Genomic DNA, 27,879 nt, shown 5'->3' on the forward strand with positions numbered 1-27,879 from the left:
CCTAGCCCATCTTTTGTAGTATCCTGCTTCCCTTCTTTCCTCCATGATTTTTAGTCCTATAAAATTATTTTTTAATAGGCATTTTCTCATAAATCCTGTTCGTCATCAGATTTCCTTTATTTTGTATTTCCAGCTTTTGGACACTCAGCCTAAAGACTCTGATCTTTCTGCAGCACTCTTGGACTCTCTTGTAACACGGGGAAGCCAGTCTTCTGCATTCTGCCTGTGCTGAGTAGATGTCTATTAAATCAGACTCATTAAGAGACTTTGTAGCACTCAGCTCTCATCAGCTCCCCGCCAGTTATCAGTGTTAAGCAGGGTTTTGCCTTCTCTTCCCACACGTCTACATTTAATTCTTCTAAAGGAGTGAAAGAAGAGTGGTACACTTCAAACACCTGAGATTCAGTGTCATTAAAAAATAAAATCTTTCCCATTTCCATAGTCTGAGATGTACCTAGAAAGGCCAGCCCTAGAAAGGACTATTTAGTTACCCCCCAGTTTGTTCCTTTTCCTCGGTTCCCATGAAGAAATTCAAGCCTATGATGTTTTCTCCTTCTTTCCATTTTGATGTCATTTTGTGACAGATGGTGAATAAAAGCAGCGAGCCCAGGCCAGGTGGCATAGTATCTGTGTCTGCATTTTGATGACACCTGTCACTGGAGAATCCAGGCACATAGACGGTGATACTGTCCAGGGACAAGGCAGAGGAAGTCGGCAGCCTGGAAAGTCCACCACATGAGGAGTTGTATTGGGGTCCCAACAGCTTGTGTAATTTTGATGTGATTTTGTAGTTAGATCCAAATTTTCAAGCAACCTGCATAATGCAGGAGTTTCTCATAATCTGAATCATGTTTCCTCTTACTTGACTTTCTTACCATCAGGTGCAGGATCCTGTTGCAATAAAATCAGCGATGAAAGAGAAGTGCAGTCAGCATTGTGCGGTTCCCGCTAATGAACCAACATTGTTGTGAGCTCAGGTTCTAGAATGTTAGGTATATTTTTGCTTCTCCAGCATAGCTGCTCAGAACTATGCTTTGGTAGAGAGTAAGTTGGAATTTTGCCCCAGACATATGTGTTATCAAGTGTGCATGTCATTTTTAAGTCCGTTGGATTATCTAACCTCAAGTGATCCGCTAGCAAAGTTCTGTCCCTAACTTCTTGCCAAGCGAACATTTTGGAAGGTAGCGCAGAAACAGAAGAGCTGCGAATTTTGACCTCTTGACATTAAACGCTTTTCTGACACAAGGCAAAGAAAGGAAGGGGACGCATAAATTTTCTCTTCAATCAGCTATGTCTTTCTGTCACCCTCCAAGTACTCTAGTATTCCCTGTTCCTCTTTCTCTGTCTCTTTATCTCTCATTTATATGTATATATAATTTTAGCTACTTACAGTCTCTTGAATGTCACCAATAGTCCATTGTAAGATTCTCAAATTATAGCAGAGCTCTTGCAACTTGAGCTGGTAAAGTGGACTCAGCATGGCTTTGTACTCTGATCATATGGGCAGAGAGTCAGCCTTGCCTGACGTTGAAGGGGGTTATGTGACTTATTTATCTCACTCAAGTTATCATTTGTATGGTGTCCTCTGCTTTAAGGTCACACACCATGCCACAGCCTGTACTTTCTACTACATTGGAGGGAGCCCTGCTTACTTTTCTTCCTACCAAAACACAAAATGCACTTTATGGCAACACTGATGTGGAATCTTAGGTGGATTTTTTTTCCATTATTTTAGATGGCGGAAGGACATAGTTATGGTGATTTGTCACCCAACTCGTGCACTCAGGTGCAGCGTCATGGTGAAATGACCGTATGAAAGCACTGTTCTCCTTTCGTCCCGCGCAGCTTCCATGATGTACAGTTATTGTCTTCGTTTGCTTTGTTTTGTGAGGCAAATATGAGATTCGGGCATGAAATCCTACAGCGTTGGAAATTCCAAAATCACACTCTAATAGCCAAAATTAAGTTGCAACTCTAGGTGACACTGAGAAGTCTGACCTGAGGGCTTTCAGTCCTTTCCCTTGTTATCTGGAAATTGTCTTTCTCTTGGTAATTATCTTGGTCTTATTCAGTTGTTGATTCAGTCATTCACTTAGTAAATTACATGAAATAGCTAGTGTGCACCAGGTGCTGTTAAGAGTATTTCATATCAATGTCAACATTCAGTGGAGAAATGTAGAATGCTGTTTGTGTTTATGTCATCAAGAACCATTTAAAATGGTGGACTTGAGCCTAATTCTCTGTTTCTTTATTAGACTTGCTTTTGATGGGGAACGGAATTCACTTAAACACTCCACTGGGAAAGGCCCTGCCACATAGCTGTCTGCAATGCCACTTGTGACCATGGGTCCAGAATTTTAGAGCTTTACATATTTTTTTCTTAACCCAGAAAATCTACTGCTACAAGTTTATCCTAAGGAAATTAACATGGGTAGGGACGTAGCCATAAAGATGTTCATTTAGACTTAAAAAATAATAATAGTGAAAAGTTTAAAACAACCCATATGTCCAGTAGTGGGGTGGGTTACGTACGTTATGGTCTATCTGTGCAGTCGAATCATAAGCAGCCACTAGAAGTGATGTTGAAGCATAATGAAACTACACTTGCAGATACTTGTGCATATACTTTTCATACATTTGGGAAACAATCACGCAGGGCAGGGATCCCCACCCCTCTGGGCCACGGACTGGTACCGGTCCGTGACCTGTTAGGAACTAGGCCGCACAGCAGGAGGTGAGCAACAGACAAGTGAGCGAAGCTTCATCTGTCGCTCGCCATCGCCCGCATTACCACCTGAACCATCACCCCCACCACCACCCAGTCCATGGAAAAATTGTCTTCCACGAAACCGGTCCCCTGGTGACGGAAAGGTTGGGGACCGCTGATGTAGGGGGGACCTGAGAATCCATCTTCACTGTTGCTGGTTTGGTGACCGTTGGCAAGCGACTTAACAACTAGTATAAGCCTGAATCTCCTTATCCATAGAATGGTAATACTTAGGAAGTGCATAGGATCATTATGGAAAATAATAATTCACGTAAAGTGCTTAGCATAGTACTTGGCACTTAATAAATGTAACCTATGATAATGATTCGCTATTGCACAGAATAAAAACTGGAAGTTTACATACCGAATTATTACTGTTGTTTACGTCTGGATGATAGGATAGACTTCAATTTTGATTTTTTGTAGTTTCTAAATTTTGATTATATGTAGTTTCTAAATTTCCTGCAATTAACATGTCTTAATGATGATTATAATAGAGAAAGTAATTATTTTAACTAGAGTTTTGGGGGAAAACACCTTAAGTAAAGAAGTGTGGTCACTTTGGTGTTATGAGCACCTGTATTTTATGCTAAAAGATGTAGGAACTTCATTGTTAACCATGGAACTGGGGGGATGCTGCAACAATTTTCCACAGATATTTATGGCTGGAGTTTTACTAAGACATAGAACATGATTTAGTTGTCATCAGTGGGAAAATACATTGTATTTCTAGGACATGTGTATTAGCAGCAGTGGCCGAATAGCTATATTAATGTTCTGGTGTGTGATTTGGGTTAATTACTGTCATAGATTTATTAGCCTTTGACATGACTTTTTTTCCCCAGCAAATAAAACTTGAGGAAATTCAAGATTGGTGTTAACTCTCTTGGTGAAAATGAATTTCTAATATGGACAACTGAAATCAACAGCTATAAAACCACACTGTTGATGGGAAAGTGAAGATTTCCTAATATAAGCCTCTTTGATTTTCACTTCCCTTTGAATATGTGTTACTTTACTTGCCTAGAGATGCATTTAAAACCAGAAGGTTCTGGGAGTACTTTCTGGAGAGGGGTGTGGTAGAGTTGCCTCTGAGTCGGTAAGAAAAGAACTATACTCAATATCTTGTAATAACCTATAATGGAAAAGAATCTGAAAAAGAAGATAATATACATGTATACATATACATGCTCTACACCTGAAACTAATACAACATTGTAAATCAACTATACGTCAATAAAACTTTTTAAAAAAAAGAAAAGAGCTTAAGGGAGCATAGAGTAGCGCCTCTGTCTGGGTGGACTCAGCGTTTCCAGTTTGGACAGCTGATCCTACTGCTTTTGAAGATGACAGGCACCCTTGACATGTAATTTGGGTCATCAGGAACAAATGACTTGGCTAGTAACAAGTTGTCCATCATTCATGCATGAGCTTGGACCTTGGGCTCTTCTAAAGTTTCTTAATCCGTTCCTTTAATAAATGTTCAGTGAACCCTGCACTATGTGCTTAATTAGGATACAGCAGTGGCATGGCAGATGCAATTCTGGCTTTAGTGTGAGGATTTCTGGTACAATTATTTGCTGTAGTAATATTCACAAATTTAGGGTCTATTGCTACCTTTCTTATCAATGTCAAGGTTATATCACAATAACTGATCTTTACTGTCATATATTTAAAATAGAATTCCCAAATTTTATTTTCATGGTCACCCTACTGAATCTAAGTATTGTACAATATTTATTTATTTTTAAAATTTTTGCTGCATTTTGGCTCTTTGTTGCTATGCGTGGCTTTCTCTAGTTGCAGTGAGCGGGGGCTACTCTTCGTTGTGGTGTGCGGGTTTCTCTTGTTGTGGAGCACAGGCTCTAGGCACGCGGGCTCAGTAATTGTGGCTCCCAGGCTCTAGAGCGCAGGCTCAGTAGTTGTGGTGCACAGGCTTAGTTGCTCCGCTGCATGTGGGATCTTCCCGGTACCAGGGCTCGAACCCGTGTCCCCTGCATTGGCAGGCGGATTCATAACCACTGTGCCACCAGGGAAGTCCCTGTACTATATTTTTTAAATATTTTTTTGCCCAGGTAAAATTATGTTCTCTATACCAAAACTGAAAAGGAAGTGATATGGGCAGATTTTCTACCACTTCTGTGGTTTTGCCATCATGGACACAGAGTTGGAATCCAGAGAGTAGAAGGGACAGTATCACTGGTTCATGGTAGGTATTTTTTTTTGTTTTTTTTTTTAATCTTGGGTGGACTCTACCATCAGAGTTAACCTGTTTGTGGTCTGCCTCAGCAGACACCACAAACCAAGCAGGAAAGTACTGAGAGCCCTAACTTAGGCAGGAGAGTAAGATCAGAGGGTGTAAATCTTCATTAGGGATCCCGTGGGTGAATGTTGTCTTTCCTGGGGTGCCAATATGTGATTCTCTTCCAGTCCTAGTCCTGATTTTATTTGGTCCCCTGTGACCTCTGAGAGACCTTACAAATGTCTTTAGTAAAACTGTGCATGTTCTCTAGAAGCAGGTAACTGATCTGTTCAGTGGAGCATAGCTCTTTGCAATGTAACCGTTTCACGTTGAAAAAGATCTTTTTAATTTTCTTTCTTTTGTAGCACTGAACATCTTTGTGCTTACAACTTATGGCCACTCTCCTTTCTAAGGGTTCTGATGGTTTTATGGGAAGAATATAAAAATTGATATTAATGTAAGAACCCTATTGAAAAGAAGAATGGTAGCTGTCTCTTTTCTTGATGATCTTTACCAGAAATATCAATCAGACTACTCTCAGCATTAAGAACTTTATTTCCTGTATTGAACCATGATCTCTCTCACCTATAAATTAGAGGTGTTCAAGGTGTTCCCGTTAATATTGAGAACAAGAGAAATACGAAGGAGTTAGTTGTAGAAATGGAAATTACAGACATACGGTTCGTTATATCTCGCTGTTCACAGTGGACATGCCTTTGATGGATTATGTCTCGATAAAAATTTTGTCAATAGAATTAGGTTCTTAGGTGCGTCACGGGAGCTTGCTGTTCCAACAATTTGTACGGTAAATTATTTATGTGACGTAGCATACTCCTATAAAATGATTAACCACCTCCAAATTTCAGTTGCAATTTTTATGTCCCCCACGTTTTCATAAAAAGGAGGTTTCTGGGCCACTAAAGGTATAGTGATATGCCTACAGCATAAGAAATGTGTATGAAATACTGTTACAACATATACCATGATAAAGGCAGCTTTTTATACTTCGACCAAAATGTTTCTAAGTCCCAGACAATAAACTATTAACTTGAAGAAATGTTTATTTCGGCTCTAAATAACATTATAGAAAATGGATTAAGACATCTCTGGAGATTTTTTTTTCCATGTGAATTGAGTTTTGAGTAATATGTGACACATATTATAGTAAGTTTTCCAGCTTATCTTATAACAAAGAAAAGGCAAAAAATATATTTTCTGGGGTCTGAATACAGATATTTCCTCCAGAAACTGGCAAACTAACCAGTGTCCTGGTCAAAGATAAAACACTGAAAACATTTATGTGCTTATTCATTCATTCATTCATTCATTACATATTTATTGAGCACCTACTTGTATGAGGCATTGTACTAAGTGCTTCCTGTTTCCTAATTCTCCTGTTGCAGAGAAAAAGCTTTCAATCAGGGCTTTATAAAATTTCGGGCATCTGTTGATGAATCCACGGAAACGTCTACCTTCTCACTCAAACTCTTTAGCAGAAGGTGAGCTAGTCAGCCACTTTTTGGCTCTCAGTTACAAATCCACCCTCCTTTGCCTATTGTGATACTTGAGCTGAACCCTGTAAACATTTCTCCTTTGGTAGCTGGTACACTGGTAGGCTTTGTCAATAGAGGGCGCCAGGGGGCACCACCAAGGGTGAGGTCTCCCCTCCTGCTTCTGTGAGCTACGTGTGGGAGTGGTGGGCAGCGGGTGAGCAGGCGGGTGGCTCAGTGGCCCTTCTCTTGGCAGCTCTCGCGGTAGCTCCAGCCCACACCTTCTAGCCAGTTTCTCCACCACTAGGTGGGCTGCTCCTTCTTAGACCAACTCCAGCCCACTTGTGTCAGTAGCAGTTCATCTGTACCATGCTATGCTCTCTGGTACATCCAACAAACCACTCTTCTGGGTGTGCTCCAGCCAGCTCTCACTCTCCAGCAAGTTTCTCTGCTACCTAGAAGGCCAGTCCTCTGGACCATCGCCAGCACACACCCTCTGGCAAGCTCCATGCCGTGGGTTCTAGGTCATGTTCCTGTAACATCCACTCCCTCCCCAAAAAGGTCTCACTGTCAGCCTTGCGGGGAGGGCCTTCTTCTGAGTTCTTCATTTCTTCCTTGCTCACTCTCTGTCTCTTCTAGACGTAGTGGCCACTTTCTGCATTTGCTTCTCCTGTATTCCTTAGAGCCCTTTCTCCCCCTTTTCCACCCACCCCTTTTTTGGTAGTTAACCACCTTTTCCTTGATAACAATTCTTTATAGTAAATGTTGCCTGTTCACATTACCGATGTGGTCTCTGTCTCCTCATTGGACCTTGACTGAAAGAAAAGGGACAAGAGAAAAGCCACCTGCAAAAAAAATTAGTTGCTATTGAACTGCCAACTCATGACCGGTACCCTCTTCTCTTTGACATTCTTTAATATTTCTGCTTAATAACTGATTTTATCTTAGTATGGATTACATCAGGCATTCCATAATCAGTGCTGAGTAGTCCTACCAGCATTATTGCATTGAGTACAAAATAAGTAAATACCCTTTTATGCCTTTATGGTATAGAGGCATTTATCCACTCGGCAGAGATTTATTCAGCATTGCTGGCATGCTTGGCACTGGAGTAGGTGCTAAAAAAAAAAAAAAAGGGCATGATACTCAGGCCCTGCCTTGCAAGTTTGTCAGGGAGACAGTACCTGGGTGTGTGAAAAGTTAACCAACAGTGCAGTAGAGTTTGCATTAGCATTTGTATTGCTTCAAATTTCTAAACTAAGTAATGTTGCAGGACAGCAGTATTCTGTTCTGTACAGTCCGTTCAGATTTCTAAGCATATGGACATTCATTTGTCTTTTCAATTGTTTCCCATTTTCTCTGCATACACAATACTTGCTGGTAAGAATTTCAAGGGCTGCAAATTGGTAGGTCCTCTGTAATCAATGAAAATAGTTTGCGACACTAGATCTCTGAAATGGTGTCTGCATATGCACACTTAGGGACTTGAAGAAACATTTCTTTTACTGTATAAATTACTGGAAGCCAGCTGTGTGAGATGAGGCAGGAGTGCTTTGTGGAATATCATTGGTTTGGAGAGTGTAGAGCTCTGTATGAAGTGATTCTAGTTTTGGAACCTTTATGCAGACAAGATTCATGGAGCCAGATGGAGAGTCCGGTGTCCCTTCATAGATATGCACTATACAGAATGATATTTAAGATGTTCCCTTCCCAGAATTGTTCTAGTGAGTCCCTTGAGTGGAATTGTGTGCCTTTCCCCGTGCAGTTCTTCTCTGGAGAGAAGTTAAAATCACAGGGACAAGGCAATGCCTGGGCCGTCTGGAGCTCTGAAACGTTGTTGAAGGCGGTGCTCTGAAATTCACTAGACCAGCCCTTCCTGGAGCATACTTGGAGGAGCACTAGTCCTGGAAGATGCTTGGCCTTGATGGAATCCTGGGAAGTGATTTCTAGTCTAGAATATCCTCCTCCTCTCGGAGACAGACAGTACAGTTTAGCATCACAAGGGCTCTCTAATAAGTCCTGAAATGAAAGGAACCTGTCATTTTCCAATATGGTATTCCTGAAATATTGTTCACCCTGGACCCTTTTCCTCTTCAATATCGATTGTCCCACTGAAATACTGTTTTCCCTACATGAATTAGGGAATTTGGCTGTTGTTTTTGCATATCTTTCTTTAAAGAAGCCTTCACCTACCTGTGTCTGGGTGTGGGTGTGGGTGTGTGTGAACCCATATGGCTTTTTGAAAAAGATTTTTCAGGGCTCCTGCCATCCTTAAGAATTTGAAGGATTGGGTAAATTGTCATGGGGCTGGAAAGGAAACCATGCATATGGGGAATAGGAATTATGACAATGTAGGCAACACCTTAGGATATACCAGCAAGACCATGATTGGCCTAAGGCTTGAGCCCTCTCCCACCTATTTGTAGGTGTGACTTTTGGCCAGAACCACTTGTTCTCTCGAGGCCTTTGTTGCCAGATCTGTTATATGAGATGATCACTTGTTCTTACCTCACAGGGTTGTTGTGGGCAAAGTGAGATAATGACCATGGAGCGGTAGGTGTACTGTGAGGGGCACTATAACCTCAGTAGATACTGACTGTTACTATTTTGGAAAAGAATAGATTGTGGCCAGCATTGGGGATGGTTCTCTGCTGATCCTACCTGGGCATGATAGAGGCGGTGACTGAAATCATTTTGAACTAGGTTGGTAGAGGTCCTGCTGGTAAAATGAAAGAGATTATAACTGATACCAGGTTAAGCCAGAAGCATTACCGTGTCCCCGAGATGCGTGTGCGTGTGTGTGTTGATGTCTGCAAGGAGGGGTCCTTGAGGAAAGAACCAGAAAAACAGTAGCTCTCCCTGCAGTTGCTCCTCCAGATTGGTATCACATGTCCACTCTTGTCCCCTCTGCTGTGGCGACTCTTCCAGTGGCCACTTTGGGGTGCAGTTCGTCAGGTCTTCTCTGCTTTTCACTGTGAACCATGTCACCTCAAACCCTATTCAGTACAGAGAATCACATGCATCACAAGGCATAGGAGAAAAATAATGGTTCCTGTCTGAGAGCTGATTTCACTCTGGGCCTGTTTGGGGAAACAGCATCTTAATGTTCTGCAAAACATTGCCTTGTTTTCCTCGTCCAGGTCAGGGGGAGGCCGGGCTCGCTGCAGTCCACTGAGATATTCAGTATTGGCATTTTCTGCCCCCAGCCACGTCCACATGGGAAGAAAAGGGGCTTAGTGGCGTAGGAATGTGGCCTGCTGCCAGCCACCAAGAAGTCATGCTCTGGTTTTACAACCTCTGACCGTGTGTCAGAAAGTCAGTGGCCTTTTGGAAACCAAGGCAGCGCTCTTGCTACCACTTGCCCTGGTTTGTCTTTGCCAAAAAACTTGCTTGCTGTTATATAGACATGTATTCATTTATCATTTATATATTTGATATAAACGTACCAAATTTGATATATACACAAATCAGAATCGCAGAATGCACACACATGTCACGTTTGATGTATATACGAGTTTATCAAAACTGATATCTACAAACATATCGGCATTTGAATACAGTGTTTTTTCAAAATGCAAACAAATTTTTTTCTGGTTCTAGAAATAATCATGTTGTACAAATTTCAAGCAGCAAGAGGTTCCATTAAGGAGAAGGGGGAAATGGGATTCCCTTGACCCCAGTCTCCAGAGAGAATTGCTGATGTTTGCTCTGTCTGTCGTCAGAAGTTTTAAAAGCATTTATGAATAAGCGTCACCCAAATAGGATGAAACTCTACTATAAAGCGGTTTTTACCCTAGTAATATTTCATAGTCATGTCTCAATGTTGGAAGATACAGATTTTCCTTATCCTTTTTAAACTTCATAGTGCTACACTGAATGGTGATACCATAATTTATTTAACTAGGTAGCTGTTAATAGACTTTTTATAGTTGTTTCCAATTTTTTTACGTAATGAACAACACCAGAGTGTTGTATTCATATCTTCCTGCCCTTATCAACTTATCCAAGTTTTTTTCTTTACATAAGTCTTAGAAGCAGATCTCCTGGGTCAATAAGTGTGCCCAGTATTAATTTTGAAAGGCTATCACAAGTTATACCACTCTAACAAATATACCTGTGCTCCTTTTATAAGTTCGTCATCAACATGGGGTGTTTTTGATTTGGAGGTCGTGATTTTAACTCACAAGGTTCTTGTGCTATTATTCAATCTCATTCTTCCTCATTTCTATCCGTATAACCTAGTTACTTCACATACTTCAACAGTTTAAGTTATATAAGAAAGTCAATAGGAAAGGAAGAAATGTTGACCTCTAAACATACTAAATTAATTTTAAAAGTTACTTTTTTTTTTTTTTTTTTTTTGCGGTACACGGGCCTCTCACTGTTGTGGCCTCTCCCGTTGCGGAGCACAGGCTCCGGACGCGCAGGCTCAGCGGCCATGGCTCACGGGCCCAGCCGCTCCGCGGCATGTGGGATCCTCCCGGACCGGGGCACGAACCCGTGTCCCCTGCATCGGCAGGCGGACTCTCAACCACTGCGCCACCAGGGAAGCCCAAAAGTTACTATTTTTTAACCCAAAATAAGTATGGCAGTTTATACACTTGGGCTAGTATTAGTGGGCATACCTTTGCTAAAATGCTACATCGTGCTACCTCCTGATATTCCTTACTCCAGTGCCCTAACTTCCAACCAGACAAAATTTTAATCTCCCTCCGGTTTCCTAAAAGGTGGGATACGTAGTATCTGAAATTGATAGATAAACCTCCTATTGGTTTATCTTCTCAACACTAATGCAAATGACTGAAAGTCACAAACGAAAAATTTTCTTTCCCTCGGGAGATTAAAAAGAATGTTTATCTTTCGCACAGACTCTCAAGTAAAATTTTGTTCTGTAGTTTTGAATATCAGCACATTTTCAAAGGGCCAGGAATATAAGCAGGTGGGTTACCACTTTGTGAAAAGTGATTGATGATGGAGCAAAGACTGAAACTCATGTTTGCTCTTCACCGACGGCTAAACCCAAAGAAGAGAATTAGTATGTCACTTACATACGTGCTTGAAGTCAGTATTATTAATTTCTCTTTATCATCTAAGAATTTCAACCTAGATTATAGAGTGTAATTGTACCAGGCACACTATTGATGGGTCCAAGGCGCATTCTAATAGTGGGAGAGAATGTAAGTGGGAGAGTTGTGCACCAATAAGCTTACTATGATGTTTTTAATTAGCCAATCACAGTTTTATTGAAAGCAACTTTTCCTAGTATATCGTATTATATATATTGTACTATTATAATACAGAAATAACTAGTGTTTTGAGGTGCTTATCCAATGCCTGGATGATCGCCTCAGTTTTCATGACAGCTATAAGAGGTTACTGATGCTTCATTTCCAAGTTGAGGGAAATGAATCTCAAAGTTAAGGGACTTGCCCAAGTTAGCCAGGTAGCCAAAACTCAAACCTAATGTTCTGCCCGACTCTTGTTAAAGTCCTTACACTTGACAGTAATGCTCTCCTCACTGCCATGGTCAAGGCACTGATTGAGAATCAGTCGTTGTATTGGTCATGACTTTGGTACCATTTGAATAAAGGTCAAATTCAGTGTCATTGCTGTGCTGCCTGCTTTCCTGAAACGTTGCATCCCACCCTGATGTACTTTCTTGGCTGAAAACCTTCTTTCCATAAACTGCCTCAAACTGATGGTGGTTTATATGACAGAGAAATAATTTCCAACTAAAACAGCAAAGTATTGGATAAATAAGGCATGGTACTTTCATATGATTGGATTCTCTACAGCAGTGAAAAAGAGCAAACTACTGCTGCATGGAACTTGGATGAGTCTCACAGATACAGTGTTGAGTGAAAGCAGGTGGAACAAGAGACTGGAGTATAATTCCATTACTGTACATTTGTAATATTGAGATATCTGCTGGGAGTGGGTCATAAGGGAGCCCTCTGGTGTACTGGAAATATATGTCTTCATCTGGACTGTGGTGTATATATACATGTGTGAAAATTCATACATCTGTACACTTAAGATTAATGTACTTTACGGTTTTATGTTATATCTCAACTAAAAATCAACATAAAAAGTGAATCACAACACACATTTCATCCAGGGCCTCAGTGTCTATGGAGGGGTCATTTATCCTATGGACCTCTGCATCTCAGAGTTGATGCCTCATGAGACCTCTTATTGGCATCCAACTTACATGTGGGTCAGTTATCTGACAACCTTGAGAAGCTAATACACAGGCAGTAATTTAAAAATAATTCTGACGTTTCAGAGGAGCCAGTTTATATATCACTCCACCCATACACTGAAGCACATATACTACTACACTCACAAGAGAACTCTCCAGGGCTCTACCTTCTAGTGACACTTAGCAAGGGTGTGTACACCCCGACACTTTGGCCTTAATAGAACCTGGTCACCCAATTATTATTTAAAAGGACCAGCTTTGGGACTTCCCTGGCGGTCCAGTGCTTAAGACTCTGCGCTTCCACTGCAGGGGGCGCAGGTTCAATCCCTGGTTGGGGAACTAAGTAGGATCCCATATGCCGCCTGGTGCGGCCAAAATAAAATAAAATAAAAATAAAAAATGAAAGGACCAGATTTAATCATTTACTAAGGCTTAGATTGTGTCGAAGAAGGCAATAAAGTAGACAATACCTTTTTCAGAAGTTTTATCTGAAATTATAAGGCAGTTGGAGAGCATAAAGGGGACCTCTCCAGGTTCACTGACAAACTGCTTTTCGTGGCTCATTCTCTATACTGTTCTGCCAACAATTATCACACTGCGCCGTGCATCACAGCGTTGAACTCTGCAGATTAACGTTCGAAAATAACTCGCACATTTCTCAGGGCACCCTTAGCCTTTGGAATTTCTTTAGCAGTGATACCAAGATCTGAATAACACCCCACCTGTTAAGAAGTGTCTCTAGATTTTGGACGATTTTCACGTGATGTTTACAGATAGACACAGTTCATCTATGTTGCCATAAAACGGGCAGTTTCGCGCCATCATTGAAAGCCTCCCTGCCTGGGATTTGAACCTATTGTAACAACCATCAATCAGTCAGTCATTCCCCAAAGGTTTTTTGAAGGCTTAGTGTGGGAGAGGCTCTGGACTTGCTGCTGCAGTGCCTCTTCCAAACAAAACTCAAAGTCTCGTTAACATGGTGTTAATACTATAACTGCTGATACTCATATCATATAACTCACAGGCTTTGAGGACATTACAGACAGAAAATTTTCATTCTCTTTCTTTTTTCTTTTGTTCGTCTGATAGATATATCTGCAGTCAAATATATTCTAGTTCAAGCATTGGAACTTACTAGATGCTTAGTAAATATTTGTTGAGTGTATGAGTTAGTGAATTAATGAATGGGTGAGTAGATGGTTGAAGGGATGAAGTTCATCACTGATAATTTAACAAAAAATATTTACTATTCAAAATGTATTGAATTCTTTGTATGTGCTTGGCACTGTGCTGCGTATTTTATGTGGATTGTCTCATTTGACTGTCTCAACGGCTCTGTTAGGGAAATACTGTTAGTATCTCCATTTCATAGATTGAAGAAACTGAGGCTGATTTGAACCAAGTCAACGTGACTTTGAAGACTGTGTTTAATTAGGAGCAAATTAGGATCTGTTCAAAAAGAAGGCAGGAAACTTGCCTTAGCAGTCCTTTATTAATTCTCCTCTTCCTCGTATTATTATGTTGTTGTTGTTATTATTATTATTTGCTTTTGGCTTGCAAAACGTCCAGAGTCCCTTCAAAGAAAATAATACCACAGCCCATCTCAGTGTAATATCTGATCTCTAAGCTGTGGGGAGTAGTACCTGTTGTCAGACACATCCTTTCATCTTACCCATGCAGGTCCAGTCTGGGAAGTGTGAGTCATCATCCACTGGCCCAGAGTGATTAAGTTACTTACCTCAGGTCACACAGCCAGCATACAACCAGGGCTTGAATCAGATTCTTTGGACATAAATCCCAGAATTTTTTCAGCTCTCTAGATATCCCGGCTAAAGTTTTCTTTGAACTCTTTCTTCCTTATTTCTTTGCCCTTCTTTACCTCTTTAATAGCTACCTGTTTTGCTTTTCAGAAAACATCTGTTAGCGCCTACTCTCTGCTGGCACTAAGATAGAGCTGGTGATATAAAATCAAATTAAATAAAATGTTAACCAGATTTTCAGAAACAGGGACCTGATTGAAATAAAAAGGGATTTATTCGGGGTTTGGTAGGACTGCAGCCTGAGACACAGATTCAGGAAACACTTGACTTGTGTTCCACTGGGCTACAAAATGGAGGAGGCTTCTAAGGGCAAAAATACGTAAGGTTACAGTTGGTTACATGAGTTGTTTATCAAGAATTATAACTGGAGCTGGCAAGAAGTAAGGGTGCTTGTTAAGTGAGGATTGGTTGGGAGGTCGAAATGGTTGCATAGTCACAAGGGGAGAACTTATGACCATCAGTCTGCAGCTGGCAGGTATTATTCTGAATATGCCTGGTGGTGTCCATGGCTCTGGTGCAGTTCAAAGAAAGTTCAGGTTCTCAGTGGTGCAGGGATGTGTCTGAGACCAGATCCTCAATGAGAGCCTGATTCCACTTTTCTTTTTTTGAAGTTATGAATTGTATTTTATTTTTTTTATATAGTAGGTTCTTATTAGTTATCCATATTATACATATTAGTGTATCTATGTCAATCCCAATCTCCCAACTCATCACACCACCACCACCACCCCACCACTTTCCCCCTCCGTGTCCATACGTTTGTATGTCGATTCCACTTTTATATGCCTGAACTGTGATTACTCCATTATAATTTCAATTCATCATTGAAAGTTTGAGCCCTGTCTTCAGGGAGCTATCAGCCCAGTCAGGAGGCAGATGTTTAAATAGGTCATTGAAGTGAAGTATAGTAACTGCTATGAGAGCGCAGGTGTCACAGGTGGTACCTTGGTGACACTTGGAGGGGATGAGGACCTCTGACCTGCTGGAATTTCAAGGACCCTCCAGCCTGGATTTTCTCTAATGCACCAACCACCTAGGCTGCACCTCACCTTCAGGTGATGACAGGCAGAGATTGGTGCTTGCAGGGAGCGAAACAGAGTGATGGTTAGCAAATACATGGGACGGGCCAGTTTGGATGGGCGCTCAGGGAAGGCTTTGTGATTGAGTCATATTGGACTGAGGTCTGAAAAGTGAGAACCTGCCCGGCATAGAGCTGAACGAGGAAGCTTCTCAGCAGAAGGTCAGCGGGGCAAAGGCCTGGAGGCAGTGAAATGTTCAGGGTGTTTGAAGAAGAGGAGGGAGGACAATGAGGCTCGACTGTAGTGAACCATGGGAATAAAAAGAATTATTATTATTATATCATTATTGTGGGATAAGAACCTACAGGTGGCCTGGGCCCAGATCTTGGAACACTTCTAAGCAGACCTGTGTCGTGATTGGATTTAATTTTTAAAAGATCATTCTCAGTGACTCTCAGACTCACCTAGAGAGCTTTTAAGCACCCAGGCCACACCTCAGGTCAGTGGGAACAGTGTTTTGTCACTGTTGTTGTCTGTGTTTTTTTCTGAAAGCTGATTAGAAGGGATTCCAGTGGGCAGCCAGGGGAGGACCACTGGTGTAACTGCTGCGTAGAGAAGGACTTCCTGGAGGGTGCAGTAAAGAAAGCAGGGAAACCAGTTAGGTGAGGCGGTCAGAGGTTGTTTAGGTTCAAGGTGGCGGTGGCCTGGGCTAGGGTCAGAATGGAGGAGCTGGCAAGAGGTGGTGGACCAATTCAAGTTATGTTGAGGAGGTAGAATCTTCTGGACTATTTTTTTTGCCTGTGTCGGGTCTCAGTTGCGGCACACGGGGTCTTCTTTGAGGCGTGCGGGACCTTTCGTTGTGGTGCAGGCTCTTCATTGCAGCGCGCGGGCTTCTCTTCTCTAGTTGTGGTGTGCGGGCTTCTCTTCTCTAGTTGTGGCGCGCAGGCTCCAGGGCGCGTGGGCTCTGTAGTTTTGGCACGCGGGCTTAGCTGCCCCGTGGCATGTGGGATCCTAGTTCCCCGACCAGGGACCGGACCCATGTCCCCTGCGTTGGAAGGCAGATTCTTCACCACTGGACCACCAGGGAAGTCCCTCTCTGGACTTCCTGATGAATCATATGTAGGTGGGGCAAGAAAGGGAGGAATCAAAATAATTCCAAGTTTTGGCAATTGGTCTATTGGGTTGAAAGATGGTACCATTTTAATGAAATGAAATTTTGGCATGGAGGTCATGATGGACTGAATTTAGATTGGAACCCCCAAATTGTTGGTCTGTCTGTAACCAGAAGTAGAGTTGTATTTATGTCTTTGTGTGTGCCTGGTCATGGTGCCTCTTTGGGGAAAGAGTGACTCTATCTACATTTGTTATGAATCTTGAATATGTTAGTCACTGGGCTAAACATTCATTTAATGCCCTTAACCACCCTGTGAGGTTATGGGGGAGTAATCCCCATTTTACAGATGAGGAAATTGAGGCACAGTGGGATTGTAATCAACTTTCCCGTAATCACACAGCCGTTAAGTGGAAAACTTTTGAACCTGGGTCTACCGACCTGGTTTCAGAAACCCTGCACTAGTCTTAGAAACCCAGGTTGCTTTTGCAGGTGAGTTCATCACATTCAAGTACAGGAGATCCACCTGCATTGCTTCTAAGGAGTGATTTATTCTCAGGTTATTGTCAATGGCAGTTTTTATAAGCTAAGCTTCTTCCTGCTTAAATGTTACCTGCACTTATACCCCACTGGAGCCATTTTTTCCAACTGAGCTGCTGGAGGAATTGAAAAATCCTGAGTACTGCTGCTTAAATAAGTAGACTACATGCTCTACGAAGAAGTCATATTATTTTCTCAAAGAAGAGGAAGTTGGCCCAGTGAGGCAGTGATTCCTCGGAACAAACTTTCTGGTTTTCCATTTTGTTCTGCTGCAAATGGCACGTTCTATCAATCAAGACCTGCTGGGAAAGATTTTGTCTTTGCTTGTTGCAATTTAATTTTATCCTCTGTTGAACTGAGGTGCGTTTTAAATACAAAGCTGAACTATTAGGTTAGCATTGATCTGTATCCTCCTTGAGATGGGGCTGGCCTTTGTTTAGATGTATCACTTACTTAAAGGGAATTTCTTTAATTTGTGGATTTGAAGACATTGGTCCACTTAAATCATCTTTTTGTATCCCCCTAAAACACTGTTTACCGAAGGCTCTTTAACCAGACACTGACAGCTTTAACAATGTCTGCTGAAAACAGTTTTCACTGGTTTCTTGGTGGATGAAGTGGGATGTTTGGAAGAGTTAACACGATGATTTTTTTTTTTTTTTTTTGCGGTACGCGGGCCTCTCACCGCTGTGGCCTCTCCCGCTGCGGAGCACAGGCTCCGGACGCACAGGCTCAGCGGCCATGGCTCATGGGCCCAGCTGCTCCGCGGCATGTGGGATCTTCCCAGACCGGGGCATGAACCCGCGTCCCCTGCATCGGCAGGCGGACTCTCAACCACTGCGTCACCAGGGAAGCCCTAACACGATGATTTTAAAGGACAGTGACAGGGAGCATAAGTCCCCCTTATAGTATCAGGCACCAGAGCCCTCCCATGAATGCATGATTTAAAATAGGAAATGCCCTGTGAGGTATTGCTTGGGAGACTGGATTGATACTTAATCAGTCTTCAGAGACTACACTATAGGAGCAATCATTCAGGGCTCCAAATGAAGCAGAGAGTAGAAATACCCCGTCCAAAAGAAAAAAAAAAAGCATTGGGGTGTGTAGTTAGTTTGCACTTGGCTTGCTTGCTGTGACTCAGGAATAACAGCTGCTCACACCTGTGCATTCTGCTGTGCACCTTGCCCAGGGACAGCTTTCATTAAGAAGGCGTTAGCTTTGGTGCTGCAACTTGCTGCTTTTCTATGTTTGCTTAAACAAAAAAGCTACTGAAAACTCTTTGCCCCAGAGTTGATGATCAGTGATCATTGGCTCCTCTTGGAGGTTGCTGATTATTTTTGCCACGTTTCCCTGGTTGGAACTTGGATTCTAAACATATTGCTTCCCCTCAAACTCTAGAAGCTGTGATGTAACATAGCAGCTCAGGTCTAAGAGCGGTCAGGGTTTATTCAGAAGGAAGGGGAGTACCTTTTCATAGGTGATGCAGAGTGAGCACAGTGGTGAAGTGTGGATTGTTCACAGAAGCCAGGGCCCTCATCCCCTCTGTGGGAGCTAGAACTAGACTCTCAGCTTTGTAAGGAGAAGCACTATGACTTGTCCAGTATCATATCCCAGTGCCCAGTTCTTGACATGTGAGTATCTACTGCTGTATAACGAATTACTAGAAGCTGAGAACCTGAAACACACATTTACCATCTCACAGTTTCTGTGGGTCCTCTGCTTCCTGGTTTCTCAGAAGGCTGCAATCAGGGTGTCAGCCGGGCTGGTGTCTCATCTGAAAGTTCAGCTGGGGAAGGATCTATCCCACTCCCACTTTAGGTTGTTGGCAGAATTCAGTTCCTCCAGGGCTGTTTTACTGAGGACCTCGGTTTCCCTTCAGTTCCTCACCATACCTGCCCATCTAGCATGGCTATTTACTTCACAGCCCAGTAGGCACCAGGGAGAGTCTGCTAGCAAGATGGAGATGAGAATCTCTCGTTACCTAATCATAGAAGTGACTTCCCTTTGCCTTTGCCGCATTCTACTGGTTTAAAATAGGCCACTTGGGACTTCCCTGATGGCACAGTGGTTGAGAATCCGCCTGCCAATGCAGGGGACACGGGTTCGAGTCCTGGTCCGGGAAGATCCCACATGCTACGGAGCAGCTCAGCCCGTGCGCCACAATTACTGAGCCTGTGTTCTAGAGCCTGCGAGCCACAACTGCTGAGCCCGTGTGCCACAGCTACTGAAGCCCGTGTGCCTAGAGCCTGTGCTCCGCAACAAGAGAAGCCACTGCGATGAGAAGCCCGCACACCACAACAAAGAGTAGCCCCCGCTTGCCGCAACTAGAGAAAGCCCACGCACAGCAATGAAGACCCAACACAGCCAGAAGTAAATAAATAAATTTATAAATAGGGCTTCCCTGGTGGCGCAGTGGTTGAGAACTGCCTGCCAATGCAGGGGACATGGGTTCGAGCCCTGGTCTGGGAAGATCCCACATGCCGCGGGGCAACTAGGCCCCTGAGCCACGGCTACTGAGCCTGCGCATCTGGAGCCTGTGCTCCGCAACAAGAGAGGCCACGACAGTGAGAGGCCCACGCACCGCGATGAAGAGTGGCCCCTGCTCGCCGCAACTAGAGAAAGCCCTCGCACAGAAACGAAGACCCAACACAGCCAAAAAAAATAAAAAAAATTTATAAGTAAATAAAATAGGCCACTAGATCAGCCCAGCCTCAAAGAGTGGAGATTTGTAGGGCCTGAATACCTGGAGTGGGAACCATGGGGGGATATCTTAGAGTCAGCCTGCCACAGCATGCAGTAGGCACTCAGCATATATTTGTTAAGTGAATGAGCCTAAGAGCTGGGTTCTTATGATTTGGACTAAAGACATCCTATCATCTTTTCTACCCCCTATCACATACTCTCTATATAAGATGAGCGAGGTTTGTTTTAATATTTTATATATTAAATTATATTAATATTATATACCTACATGATATTTACATAGTCTTCCCCCATCCTTCATATGCCATCTGGATGCTTGGTTACTGGACTTAGGGTTTATCCAAAATGATGCCCTTACCTACTCCTAAGGAGGAATCTTTTCAAGAGGAGGATCAATCTGGCGACCCCTTTGATCTGATACGCCTTGTCTCTCATGTTTCTCTTGCTGCATACGTGGTGGGGATTTAAAACAGTCCCCACATCATGCTTTCTGGATTCCTGAGTCTTTTGTAAATGGAGTGCCCCGAGCAGCTTTTTGCTTGGAGGGAATGAAAAAGCAAGGGTGAGGGTTCACATCTAATGTGTTTCAGTTGAAGTCACGGGCTACACGTGGAAGCAGTCAGCTCTGCTTTCTCCCCCAAGCCTTTGATATTGTTGGGGCTTTTCAGTGCGTGGCAGGATTATTAACAAGAGAAAGTCAACATTGTCCAGCATTGCCACACTGAATCGAGAGAAACGTGCCAGCGAGTCACTGAACCTGAAATAAGCTTCTCTTGCCCCAGGCTTCCCAACTTTTTTGTTGTTTGTTTAATTCCAAGGTCATGACAATATCTGTGTGAAATGGTTTGTGCTGTAGCTTAAGACTCTGGGTCACACTTTGCTAGGTTGGATTTTTTTTTTGCTTCTTCCCTGTTCAAGAGCAACCTTTACACCGAGAAGACTGGCAGGGGTGGGACAGGCAGGCTCTGGCACCCTGTCCTGAACTGCTGTAAACGCTTCCGCACTATCTTCTTGGCTCTGAAACACAATGCATTAAAAAGACAAAGAAGGACAAAAATCACCATGTGGGCCCCTATGGAAGTTCCATTGGTCAGATGCCCCGGTCTGCCCATTCCCTCCCTCTCTTCTGCTTTGGCTTTGAAATTGAGTGTTGAGTGAGTCCAGAGGCAGAGGAAATGGCACTGTATACCCAGCCCAAGGCAGTTTGATCCTCATGAAAATGAGAAATCACCTGTATTGACAATAGGCATGACTGCTGCTGGCAAGATCTGCACTTGCACAGATTTGCTGCTGGGCCTTGCCATCACCCTGCTGGGTTGGTTTTTCCAGTAATAGACTCTTCCAAGCCAAGTCTGACAATTAAGTGGTAAATCCCCTCTGGTGAGCTGGAGAGGTGTGGGCAGAGGGATAGAGAACGGTCAGTTTAAGAAGACCAAGAGCATTCAATTCATTTCTTCTGTGGCCTTCTCTGGCCGTGCATTTCAATTATCTGGAGACGGATAACTTGTGAATTGACTGGTTTCCACGAATATTATGAATTAACAGGAAGTAAGCCATGTCCGTGCTCAAGTTCCATTGGAAGTGAGGAGGGCAAATCCTATTAGCATTTATAATTGTGTTGCCTTTTCATGTTAATCCCTTCCCATGGCTGAGGAATTAGGAATTTTCTCACCTGCTGATGGAAACCAGTCCCAGGAGTGTGTGTGTCCTGTCAAGTGCTGGAATATAGATGATGATATGAGACTGTGACCTTCCCCTCTGACAGGAGCTCTTCCTTCTCCGGTGAGATGCGTCTGTGATATTTTGCATATCTATTAGATCGTGCTTAACTACGACTGTGGAAATTCATTCTTTGAAGTTAAACCAAACCTCCTGGCCAGAAATCCATACTTGCTGTTACTTGATTGGGAAGTGAAAATCCTTCGTTTCATAGAAAGTCCTACAGCCTCACAGAGCTCCTTCTTCATTGGCCATTACACCTTCTGGATCGTTTCTCTGTTTTCTCTTTGACTTTGTGCCATGGCAGTTTGGGGTGGTAAATGCACCGATGCCTCTGATTCCTCTGTTTGCAATCCCACTTCAGCAGTGACGGTCCGGAGAGAATAGAAAATGTTATTGGGATATCAAAAGGGAAAAAAGAAATTTCTGCGTTAGAAACTGAGACGATAGGGTGTACAAGAAGAAAAGTCAAATTTCTGAGTATTAAAAAGAAGAGCCGCGGGGCTTCCCTGGTGGCGCAGTGGTTGGGAGTCTGCCTGCCGGTGCAGGGGACGCGGGTTCGTGCCCCGGTCTGGGAGGATCCCACATGCTGCAGAGCGGCTGGGCCCGTGGGCCATGGCCGCTGAGCCTGCGCGTCCGGAGCCTGTGCTCCACAGTGGGAGAGGCCACAGCAGTGAGAGGCCCGCGTACCACAAAAAAATTAAAAAATAAAAAGAAGAGCCAACCAAAGAATGATGTTTTCAGTATAGATCAGTGGTTAGTAGTTTGATGCTCTTATCTTTTTTTAATTAAGATTTATTTATTATTTATTTACTTGTTTAATTTATTTTTGGCTGTGCTGGGTGTTAGTTGCGACACACAGGGTCTTTGCTGAGGCATGCAGGATCTTTCCTTGCGGTATGTGGGCTCTTCCTTGTGGTGCTTGGGCTTCTCTCTAGTTGTGTTTTGCGGGCTTCTTCTTCTCTAGTTGTGGCCCACAGGCTCCAGGGCGGGTGGGCTCTGCAGTTTGCGGCGCACAGGCTCTGTAATTGAAGGCGCGCAAGCTCAGCAGTTGTGGCGCGTGGGCTTAGTTGCCCCGCAGCATGTGGTATCTTAGTTCCCTGACCAGGGATCGAACCTGCGTCCCCTGCATTGGAAGATGAATTCTTTACCACTGGACCACCAGGGAAGTCCCGTTCTTATCTTCTTGAACATATAGACACATTTCTGAAATTATTGACAAGCATTTATTTATTAATAAAGGAATCTGTTTGGTGCTCTGTCTCTGGAGAAGCCTTAACTGAAATGCAGTGTTGTAAAACAGCCAAGTTATGAACGGTTTTTGCTTGACAGCAACTTGAACTAAAACCTGGTGAGTGGTACCCAAGGTGTTGAAGTCAGAATGAAAGAAGCTGCAGCATCCTTGCTACATGGCTCTTTAGGTAAGAGCTGTGCAAGAAGAGAAGACTCAGATCTGAAATCAGACCTCCTAAGAAGTGCTTGCCCTTGTCCTGATAAACACTTTAGCTTCTGAATATACAGTTACCTGCTAACCATCAGCTTGGACGGATCATCATCTCTGCAACTCAGGAAGGATGTGCAGAATCTCTGGTCCTGCTGTTTGTCACTTTCCCCCGCGGCTGTGGTTAATGGTGTAGCCATTCACCCTCAGCAGGCATAAATCCTTTTTCCCACAAGAGGGTATTGGCTGGATACAACATTTATAGGACCAAAGGAGCAGCTGGCGATGTCAGTTTCAAGGCAACTAGGTTGTCTTGGACATCCTATTTAGCAGATGGCCAGGACTTGATAGATGGAAGGTTATTAGGATCCAAGTCAAGGGCCACATGGCACTGTGTATGGGAAAAGTAAACGGCAGCACATCCGAATGCAGACACACAGTCTGGTGGGGCTTCTCTGCCTCATGTCATTTTGCTTCAAGCAGGAATAAATGTCTGTCTGCCTGTAGAGCCTTGATTATCAACACATCTCTAGAGATTATCAGTAAGTTGGTTACTAAATTGATAGTTGGCTGAATCCTTATGTCTATTATTTGGGAAAAAAATTTTATGAAGTTTAGATTTCATCAGCATTTATATAAATTGGGCCTTTTGCCCAAACCTACATGGTTTCCTGTATTGCTAATGTCTCTTTGTCTTTTGGTTATATCCAAAGACAACTGCCCAACTGGCCAGAAATCCATACTTGCTGTTACTTGATTGGGAAGTGAAAATCCTTCGTTTCATAAGCTGCCCAAATTGCTTAGGTTATGTCCCTGGATTTTTTTACGTGGCAAATTGGTTGAGGCAGTGAGTGGAAGGGAATATTTCAGTTAGGGTTATGCCTTTCTGGAACAAACCCACTTATTGACATGCTCTTTGGATTCTAACCCTGAGGTTTAGATCCAAGACATGAACTGGAGAGTAGGCTCTGTATTATTAGTAAGTTACTTTGACCAGCCAGTGATCTCCATTATTCTTTCTCTCTCTGTCCATTTTCTCAACCCCAGCCGTATAAACCAGCAGTGGAGGCTGTGGAGATAAATGGGCATTGGAGAAGGCTTTTCACTTTCCGGATTGCTTAGAATCTAGGGTCAGGCTCTTGAGCTCAAATGAGACCAGGACTGAGTAATCAGGCACAGAGATAGTGTAGTCAGAAGCAACCAGAAATTGAAGATGGAGTAGGTTATCAGCTTATTTTCCTTTTGCTTGGGCTACAGACATCATTGGTGGATGTAAGTCACAGAGGATTAGGAACAGTTTCCTTGAAGTTTCACATCATCAGATGAGACTAAATGCATTAAAGTGCCCTCCTGACTACAAAACATCCCCCCACAGTTGGGATCAAAAATCAGTATCCGTGAAATGTTGCCATGGTAGAGGAGGGGTTAACACAGTTTTGTAGAAGCACATGAGTTGATCAGGTTGATGGTAGATGTTGTGCCTTGTGATGGTGGCATCTCACTGAGAAACTTTCAAGACAAACTTTAAATAAGCAAAGTGTATTGGTTAAGAAAATTATTGATATTATAGCCTGTCCCCATCTTCCACCTCTGTACACAGTCATGAAACTCAGCTAAATTTTGCTCTGTAATTGATGATCCCAATTAGTTGAAACAACAATGACTTTGTTACTTTAGGTTGGCTGGGCGGTTCTTCTGGTCAAGGCCAGCTTGGCTGGTCTCTGCAGACTGCAGGTGGTCCATCTGAGGCTGAATGGTCTCAAATGGACTCACTCTCCTATCTGGTAGTTGGCAGGCTGGTGGGTCTAGAATGGCTTCAGCCTGGACTGCATGTGTCTGCTCTTTGTGGTCTCTCATCCTCCAGTAGGCTAGCCTGGAGTTCCTCACCTGGTGGTTTCAGGATTTCAAAGATTAACAAGAGAGGATAAACCCTTGCATTCGCATCCCTGTATAAGCGTCTCCCTGCCTCATATTTGCTGTCCCTTTGGCCAAAGCATGTGGCCAAGCCCAGTTTGTCTGTTTGTTTTTAATTAAATAATTTCTTTATTGGCTGCGTTGGGTCTTCGTTGCTGCGTGTGGGCTTTCTCTAGCTGCAGCGAGCAGGGGCTACTCTTTGTTGTGGTGTGCGGGCTTCTCATTGCAGTGGCTTCTCTTGTTGTGGAGCATGGGCTCTAGGAACGCGGGCTTCAGTAGTTGCAGCAGGCGGGCTCAGTAGTTGTGGCTCGCGGGCTCTAGAACGCAGGCTCAGTAGTTGTGGTGCATGGGCTTAGTTGATCCGTGGCATGTGGGATCTTCCCGGACCGGGGCTCAAACCCGTGTCCGCTGCATTGGCAGGCAGATTCTTAACCACTGCACCACTAGGAAATCCCCAAGCCCAGTTTCAAAGAGTGGAGAGGCTGATGTGCGCTCTTGATGGGAGGAGTGGCCAATCACATTGCCAAGATGCATGTGACAGGGATGGCAGGAGTTTGTGGCCATTTTGCTATTTCCCACATACATTAAAGTAACTTCAGGTAGTTGAACTGGCATTAACGTGTCTCGCAGACTGAATCTGGACATGGGAGAAAGAAGACCGTGTTTTTGCCTGTAACTTCAATTTGATATGAGATATTTCTGTGGGCTCTTACTTTGTTCTGTCACTTGAAGTTTGGCCATTTACTGGTAGACTCTCTTACCTTGCATTCTTGAGTTGTGTTTCCATTTTTGGTCATGTTTTAAAATTTTTGATTAGTCTGTGCCATGGTGCAAATATGATTGTTTTTCATTTTGTGGTATTCTGTGGATGTTTGCCTTTCAGAAATGTTTTGTGCTTCAACCAGTGGCTTGAGCTTCCTTTAGGGCAATTTTGGAGCTACACTCATGGCAACTTCCAGAAATCCATCATTGTGATCTGATACACTGATACTTTTTTTTTTTTTTGTAGTACTTGTAGTGTTTACAATGTAGTACCAAATTCCACCTCATTTTATTAGTCTATAAACATAACCCCATACTTCATGATGCCTGTGTTTGAATTTAATCGTAACTCAGGGCTCCAGACAATAATATGTAATTGCTGTTAACTCATAGAGCATCCAATCCGGGTTTTTCATTCTCAACTTCTGCATCGTTGGCATTGTGGGCCAGATAATTCATTGCTCTGGGGGGCTCTTCTGAACATTATGGGATGCTTAGCAGCAGCCCTGCCTCTACCCACTTGATGCTAATAGCCTCGCCCTTCCACCCTTACTTGTGACGACCAACAGTGTCAGCAGACATGGTCAAATATCCCCTGGGTGGGAATGGGGAGTGAGAGATAGGTAAAAATGCCTCCAGCTGAGAACCACTGCTTTAACTTGGAGACGCTGAGACAGCAGAGAGAAAGAAATTGTGACGTATGACTCATTATTAGAGAGCAAACTAGGATTGGCAGCCAGACAGGGACGATCTATAAGGGAGGAAGGGGTGTGGCCATTTTTCAGCTACCTTAAAACTTAACCTAAGTTGGCCCTGGATTCATCTGGATTAACCAGGAAACATCAAGTTGGGTCTTGCTACCCATTGAAAGTTTCGTCAGTATCTCAACGTTATTGTGTTAGAAGTGGATTAAATGTAAATAACACCCTGGGGAAAAAATTTTAGGAGATATGCTGACCATAGATAATGGATTTGGGGAAACTCTTTATTTGGAAAAAGTTCAACATACACAAAAGTAGAGAAAATTGTATCATGACCCTTCTGATACTCATCACCTAAGATCCTAAATGATTGATTAATGGCCAGTCCTGGTGCATCTATACCCGGCTCACTTCCTCTGTTATCCACTCCTGAGTTATTTGAAAGCAAAATCATTTCATTTGTAGCTATTTCAATATGTCTAAAAGAAAGAACTTAAAAACCAAAATTATAATATGCTAGTGGAATTTTAGTCTTCTAGAAAGGACAAGAATGAGAATTTATGCCGAGTAGTATCAGAACATAAGGGGAAGGCGCGAGGGTGAAGATCAAAGAGGCTTGACATTTCTTCGGCAGATTAAAAACTCCGGGGGGTGGGGGAGGGGAGGCCCCTGGTGGTCTAGTGGTTAGGACTCGACGCTTTCGCTCTGGGGCCCAGGTTCAGTCCCTGGTGGAGGAACTGAGATCCTGCAAGCCCTGGGGCACCGCCAAAATTAAAAAATGTAAAAATAAAACGTAAAAAAATACTCCAGCGGGGAAGGGAGGTTGGAGACACTGTCTCTTCGAGCTCCTTTCCGCTCTACATTTTCCCTGCTCGAGTGACTCTTAGAAATGTCTCTTTGAGCATAAGTTAAGACACAGGGAATCGGGATCCTTAAAAGGGAGAGTAAGCCGGCAGGGAACAGATCCATTTTTAAAAAGAAGAGGAAAAAACCATAATCCCAAAAAGGTATTGAAATATTCAATCACTGACGGATTGCTCTCTGATGACTTTCAGTGACGTTTTAGCCGATTGGGGTCTACTTTTAATAAAACAAAGCAAGGGGATAATCTGCTTGCTTTTTAAGATTTTGCTAGGACTACGGTATTTCTCTCCTGTTCTAATGTATTCTGAGAAGTTTCTTTCTTTTGATTTAGACATCCTCACTTGGTTTTATTATGTCATAAATCTCCTGTGTTTGGTGAGAGCCATGGTGTATGTGAGACCCAAGCAGCTTGCTAGATAGCATCTATTTCCCCCGCCTTCTCTTTAGAAGATTAAACTGAGACTGTTGTGTCTGATGCCAGAATAGATTTAACCAACCATGTTTCCTTTACATATAGGTCAGTCCAAGGGACAATTCTGCACTGGATCCTATTATCCATGGGTTGAAGGGCGTCGTTCATCATG

General features: G+C 43.1%; 1 protein-coding gene across 2 annotated transcripts in view; it reads left to right on the forward strand.

Moving 5' to 3' along the window:
* Window positions 1-27,879, forward strand: part of PTPRG (protein tyrosine phosphatase receptor type G) — a 732,636-nt gene that overhangs the window by 531,620 nt on the left and 173,137 nt on the right. For both annotated transcript variants that reach the window (XM_082663439.1, XM_082663438.1), the window contains exon 6: window positions 27,813-27,879. In XM_082663439.1, coding sequence (XP_082519565.1) covers window positions 27,813-27,879 — 67 coding nt within the window. The remainder of the gene's footprint in view (window positions 1-27,812) is intronic.

This window comes from Grampus griseus, assembly GCF_964374135.1.
Source record: "Grampus griseus genome assembly, chromosome: 10".
Lineage (NCBI taxonomy): Eukaryota > Metazoa > Chordata > Mammalia > Artiodactyla > Delphinidae > Grampus > Grampus griseus.